The sequence below is a fragment of the Sinocyclocheilus rhinocerous genome, unplaced genomic scaffold, assembly GCF_001515625.1.
Source record: "Sinocyclocheilus rhinocerous isolate Xijiao unplaced genomic scaffold, SAMN03320098_v1.1 scaffold1374, whole genome shotgun sequence".
NCBI lineage: Eukaryota > Metazoa > Chordata > Actinopteri > Cypriniformes > Cyprinidae > Sinocyclocheilus > Sinocyclocheilus rhinocerous.
In genome coordinates, this window is record NW_015643932.1 from 334944 (window position 1) to 341438 (window position 6495).

Genomic DNA, 6495 nt, shown 5'->3' on the forward strand with positions numbered 1-6495 from the left:
TCAGTTGTCAGTTTTGTGATGCATCTCTGAAGCAGAAAATTCTGGGAGAAGTGATGGGCAGCTTTACCCTGAGGCCAGGCCTTCACTAAATTAACTTGATTTATGTTGATTGAATTAAAAAGTAAGTATGCTTTGTAGTGTCTGTGCTGTGCAGCTATTGACCCAGCTGAATTTATGACTCTAATCTTCTAGGTCGAAATACTGGACTCAAAAACCAAAGAACAGCTCTGTTTTCTTGACAAGGTAAGCAGATTTTGCCTCAAACAATCAATGACAAATGACAGTGTCTGCTGCCAAAACTTAATGGTATATCGTTTTATTTTGTTTTTAATGCAGGTTGAACCTCATTCAAGCGTAGGTGACATTAAGAGTTTGTTTCATAAGTCATGTAAGTTTTACCCCACAGTGTCTTTTTGATATTGTAATTTTACCAAGTCAAATATGAAATATTGGTCACATTTTTCCTCAGCTGCGCGTAAGTGTCCTGGTCAGCCTGTCAAGTTTTATTTTGCTATATTTATTTATTTATTTATAATGATTTATTTTTTGAGTAGTGCGTGGACATTAAATAAGCCTACTTTCGCTAAAATAGTCAATTTAAAATGTACAAAACAATCGGCCTAGCATCAATATGAACACTGTAACAATACTATAGTAATAAAATGCTTATGTTATTTTCAGTAAAATCGATACCTGAGACGCTTTTTCGCGGTGTGAGACGAGAAACCGGAATCGGTTTTAGCAAATCTATTGGGAATCTATTGGCTGAAAGGATTTTTAACGGGGTACCTGATTGGTTGCTTTTACCTGGACGAGTTGACTAATAAACTGCGTTGCTATGGAGTGACTGACTACTAAATCCCGCGATTGACCAATCACAATCAAGTATTATAGAGCGCGTGCAATAATGAACAATATGTATTTGGTTTGAAATAGTATTGTAGAACAGGTATTAATAAATGTAGGCTAATGTTTAACATATGTGACCCTGGACCACAAAACCAGTCATAAGGGTCAATTTTGTGAAATTGAGATTTATACATCATCTGAAAGCTGAATAAATAAACCTTCCATTGATGTATTGTTTGTTAGGATAGGACAATATTTGGCCGAGATACAACTATTGAACAACTATACAACTATGAAAATCTGGAATCTGAGGGTGCAAAAAAATCAAATTAAAAAAATCGCCTTTAAAGTTGTCCAAATAAAGTCCTAAGCAATGCATATTACTAATCAAAATACTTTTTAGTATAATGTTTGTGTCTATATTATTCTTGAATTTAGTGTTTAATTTATCCTCTTTTTATGACAGTGGGGGTAGAGCTTGGTATTTGGTACATAATTTGCATAATATTTGTATTTTTTTCTTTCCCACTGTAAGATCCCAAATGGTATCCAGCTAGACAAGCCCTGAGGCTGGACCCCAGTGAGTATGAGGAACACCTTTTATATTTAATCAAAATGTCATAACTTTTTTATTTTTTATAACCCGTTACACTCGGATGTACGTCTATACAGAAAAAAGGTGTTGTTACTTCCATTGCTTCATGACAGTTTCAGTGTTACAGCTAAAATATCAGTCCTGTTGCTTTTCTCAGGTCTGTTGCTTTAGAGATAACCCAAAAAAAATATTTAAAGGACTTGTTTATTCCTTGGGTAGAAATGGAATCATAAAAAATCTTTCATCTGCTCCATTTCCACCAATTGCTAAACCCACACACTGAACTGAGGGATATCATTAATCTCTGCTGCTTTTAAAAACTAACCAGATGAAGACTTGGTAGACAGGATGTTACACAAACATTGTGGATGAAGGCAGCATTTTTCAGGTTTCAGAAAGCAAGATAAGTGCTATCTGCCAAGAGGACCAAAACCTACACTTACCTAAAACTTTAACACTGGCTGTAACAAATCTAGTTTTGAGTTTTCGGTTTTTAGAAGAAAAAGCACTGAGAGATGATGACGTGCTACAGAATCTCCCTGTCGGGACCTCAGCGACCTTGTATTTCAGAGACCTTGGCCCACAACTGGGATGGACGATGGGAAGAGTGGTTTGCAAAATGTAACTCTGAGAGTATCAAACATACAATCTTTAAAAGCGTCACTGCTCTGCAGGTTTTTCTGGCGGAGTACATGGGTCCCCTTCTGATAAATCTCCTCTTCTATGTCCGCGTCCCGTACATCTATAACCACAAATACACCATCTCCAGCTCTCATCATGTGGTCAAGTACGTTCTTCAAAATAATGACCTTTTGTGCTCCACGGAGGAAATACATTTTTCGAATGACACAAGGATGAGTAAATAACAGTTTTTATTTTCTCTTCAGTTTGGCTTGTGCTTGTCACTCTTTCCACTATATCAAGAGGCTATGTGAAACAATCTTTGTGCATCAATTTTCTACTGGCACGATGCCTCTCAGAGCCATTATAAGGGTGAGTGTTTGGTCACACTGGTCTGGTTTGCTACTGTGTCAAATGAAAATTAGTCTTGAGAAGTAATTTGTCTACTTCAGAAAGATATTAAACCAGTTATTTAATGCAGTTCAGTTATTTTCTGAGCAATTTGACAAACTGAACAATACTATTATGATTAGGAAAACTACCAGTGTTTCCTCAAAGCTGAAGCTAATTCACTGAATTCACAGAATTGTGCTTATTACTGGGGTTTTGCAGCTTGGCTAGCATACTGCATTAACCATCTTCTCTACACTCCACCATGTGAGTACTAGCAGAGGCAAACCTATTTAATAATCATGTTAATTTAATACATTAAACTTGTTTTTATGTTTTACAGCAGAGACACAGGTTAACTATGCACTAATTATTTTTGTGGTATGTAATGTTTCTGGTTTAATAAACATACCACATAGGTGTCCAAACCTCTGGTACCACTTTAAAAATCTAATGTAACCTATTATGTATGGACCACATTCTGTATTAAAGATAAATTAACAAACATGATGTATATTGTTTGTATTCCAGTTATGTGAGGCAGGAAATTTTTCCATCCACTGGTCACTGAACAGTTTAAAATGTGAAGGTGGGTGTATTATGTCAAATTTCTATGGCATAACAGATCAGGATACTTGTGTGTTTGAGCCAATTTTTTGTTGTTGTTTAAAGGTGCAAAATGTCAGCGATTCCCACATCCATCTAAAAACCCTTTTACGTGGCTCTTTTACTTTGTATCATGTCCCAACTATACATATGAGGTAACAGCACCATTGCCATAATCAAATATATAACACTTTCTACTACCTCTGACTGATTCATCAGCTCTTTGCTTAAAATATTCATCAGGTGGGTGCTTGGGTGGGCCTGTCCATCATGACCCAGTGCGTGCCAACTTCCATCAAACTTTGTGATTTTGATATTGGATATATATACTGAGCTACAAAAATATATATTATTTAAAATATATTTATTTATTTATTTTATTTATTTAGTCATTTAGCAGACGCTTTTATCCAAAGCGACTTACAAATGAGGACAATAGAAGCAGTCAAATCTAACAAAAGAGCAACAATATATAAGTGCAAATGACAAGTCTTGGTTAGCCTAGAGATGCGAGCAGTTAAATATATAAATATATTAAAGTTGTTCATTTACATTTTTACTGACATTTTTTGCTATTGGTATTTTGTTAAAAAAAAAAATTATATATATATATAATTTATTAATATAGAAAAATGAAAATGTACAATATTTGATCTTATTTTTTTAAACTAATGTATTTATTTTATTTTTTGCAGTGGCTCTCTTCACACTTGTAGGTTTTATTCAAATGACCATCTGGGCCAAAGGAAAACACAAAAATTACACCCGGGAGTTTAAGGACTACCCAAACCTCCGCATTTCAATCCTCCTTTTCATCCTCTGACATTCATATGAACCAATTTCAGGTCAAAATCCAGAGATATTATGATTTCAGCTGAGAGAACTAGGACACATCTGCACAGCTGCATGTAAATGAGGCTGATTTATGACACCCTCTGGGAAGGATTATGAAGTTAAATCCGCTTTTCAACAATATCTGATAGTTATCATGCAAGATGATGTCTAACATTGTTGTATTTACAATGGTATGCCACTTGGGAATTTAAATAAGCAGATTTGTAGGAATTTGTGTTGACAACATATTTCTGTTGGTTAAATCATTTCCACAACTATCCATGTGCAAAATACAGTACTCTACGTCTGTAATCCAACTACTTCAGCATGAAAGAAAATAGTTTTTCTTAAACAGAGGAAGACACTGAGTTACACTGAACTTTTAGGGTCAAATAAAAATCATTTGTTTTACTTGAAATCTAAATAACTGGTTCAAATGGTTATAAAATATCTTGAGTGATACCATTTAATAAATATTTCTAGACTGTACTGATGATGGTAATATTATCGTATTCATTCTTGACAAGGTGGACAGTGAGCAATAACATTTTTAATAGTATTATTTTTACAAGAAAGAAAGAAAGAACAAAAAAATCAGCTTTGTACAATTCCTTGCTACAAGCCATTCCTGGTCAGCAAATTACAAAACTCAACATTTAACATTTGGTTAATTACAACATTTGTTTGCTACACTTTTCTAACTTGGCAAGAATTATTAAAGCCGTGACTTGCAATGCATCACAATGCAATATGCATTTCAATAGCAATAGCCTTTGCAATAAAATCTATTGCATCAATTGATTTGTTTTTAAAACAAAATTCTTTGTATAAAAAAAACAAAAAAAAAGGTGACATTGACATAATAAAGTGCTACAGTATTCATAAGACTAACTCAGTCCAGTTCTGACTGTATTTTGTTGTGGTTTGGTTGCATTTCTATATAAAAAAAAAAAAAAGGCCAAGCAAGGGAGGAGTCTCAGACTGTGTTTTGTAAAGGAGAAAAAATAATCATCTCTTCTTTTATGACTCTTTTGAGCGCCCTGCCAGATGACTCCAACTGACCTGCTCAAATGAGCCTCTTCAGTAAAGATTTCAAGCTTTCGTTTTCACTGGAAAGACTCTCATGTCCCGCCGGGCACCGGCTGCCCTCGGGTGCAGCACAATGGTATCATCTTCTCCGGATTGCTGCTTTGCGAAATTCACAAACACCTACAGGAAGTGAAACAAAGAGAGCGAGACTACATAAAGAGCCAAAATGCCCTCGTTCCAGTGCATTTGTCACATGCAGGCTTGGAAACAAATGGTGGTGGTCACAAGATAGATGGATGCTTGTGGCAATCTGACCCTGAACTGGACTCCTCTATTCTGTGCTTGTCTAGTTTGGGATATCCTGTCTCAGAAAGAGGAGAGTGCCAATACTGCTGTTTTGGACTACATAAAGGGAGTCATGCATTTTACAAGCTTAAATGTATCGCATAAGGAGATACTGACAAATATGTAAAAAATCTAAGTGGTACAGGTTTATCTAGGTCAAAAGGGTCACATGAAATACCTGGTCCAGTGTTGTCTGGGACACTGAGTAATCTTCGATATTTAGCATTTCCTTGTTGGCCAAGACTAGCTGGAAGATTTTGGCCAGGGAGGAAGAAGCGATCTCGTACTGTAGAGTATTATAGTGTTTCTCTCTCTGAATGCAGCCTGGAAATGTGCTCTCCATAAATGCTTCGGCCGGGTTCAGATCTGGTACTGTGCCCGCTTTGGCTGCTCTGATTTTCATGGTGACAACATATCCATCACCAAATCTGCAGGGAAAACATTATAAGTGATGTTCAGAGAATAGATATGCAAATACAAAAGATTTTGGACTGTGGAAAATGTATGCCACTCAAAATTTGTATGTGAACATAAGTGAAAATTTGTGATTTTACTTGTATTTGAGGTGCTGGATTGTGCCAAGACACTTAAATGTTCCGTTCACCATGATGGCCAGTCGTGTGCAGAGAGCTTCACATTCCTCCATGCTGTGGATTTAAAAAAATACTATTTATTATACTCTCTTAAAGATATACATATATACAGTGGGTACGGAAAGTATTCAGACCCCCTTAAATTTTTCACTCTTTGTTATATTGCAGCCATTTGCTAAAATCATTTAAGTTAATTTTTTTTCCTCATTAATGTACACACAGCACCCCATATTGACAGAAAGAAACAGAATTGTTGAAATTTTTGCAGATTTATTAAAAAAGAAAAACTGAAAAATGCTCAGTATTTAGTAGAAGATATATATATATAATACATAAGACCGCAAGAAATAGCAATTCTCACAAATAATAAATTAAGTTTTGTGTTGTATTTTCAAATGAAACAAATGAAACATAATACTGAACTTGAAATTCACCACAAAATAATTACATATATATATATTAGGGCTGTCAGTCGATAAAATATTTTTATCTAATTAATTACATGATGTGTCGATTAATTAATCTAATTAATCACAAATTACATTTGGTAGTGAAAATACCCCCAAAAGATTATTTAAAGCTATTTTTTGTTAAATGAGAATGTATTAAGTAGACATTACAAATGGTAGCTCT

The 6495-nt window shown here is 34.9% G+C and overlaps 1 protein-coding gene and 1 pseudogene across 1 annotated transcript in view; one reads left to right on the forward strand and one right to left on the reverse strand.

The window, feature by feature from the left end:
• Nucleotides 1–4269, forward strand: part of LOC107757702 (very-long-chain enoyl-CoA reductase-like) — an 8299-nt gene extending 4030 nt beyond the window's left edge. The window contains exons 2-13 of the mRNA XM_016575256.1: nt 193–243; nt 337–388; nt 1385–1429; nt 1942–2051; nt 2119–2231; nt 2332–2437; nt 2650–2722; nt 2799–2836; nt 2987–3044; nt 3128–3216; nt 3305–3365; nt 3757–4269. Of these exons, the coding sequence (XP_016430742.1) occupies nt 193–243; nt 337–388; nt 1385–1429; nt 1942–2051; nt 2119–2231; nt 2332–2437; nt 2650–2722; nt 2799–2836; nt 2987–3044; nt 3128–3216; nt 3305–3365; nt 3757–3884 (924 nt within the window). The 3' untranslated portion in view covers nt 3885–4269. The remainder of the gene's footprint in view (nt 1–192; nt 244–336; nt 389–1384; nt 1430–1941; nt 2052–2118; nt 2232–2331; nt 2438–2649; nt 2723–2798; nt 2837–2986; nt 3045–3127; nt 3217–3304; nt 3366–3756) is intronic.
• A 166-nt stretch (nt 4270–4435) lies between these two features.
• LOC107757708 (retinal-specific ATP-binding cassette transporter-like) overlaps nt 4436–6495 on the reverse strand; it is a 40461-nt pseudogene continuing 38401 nt past the window's right edge.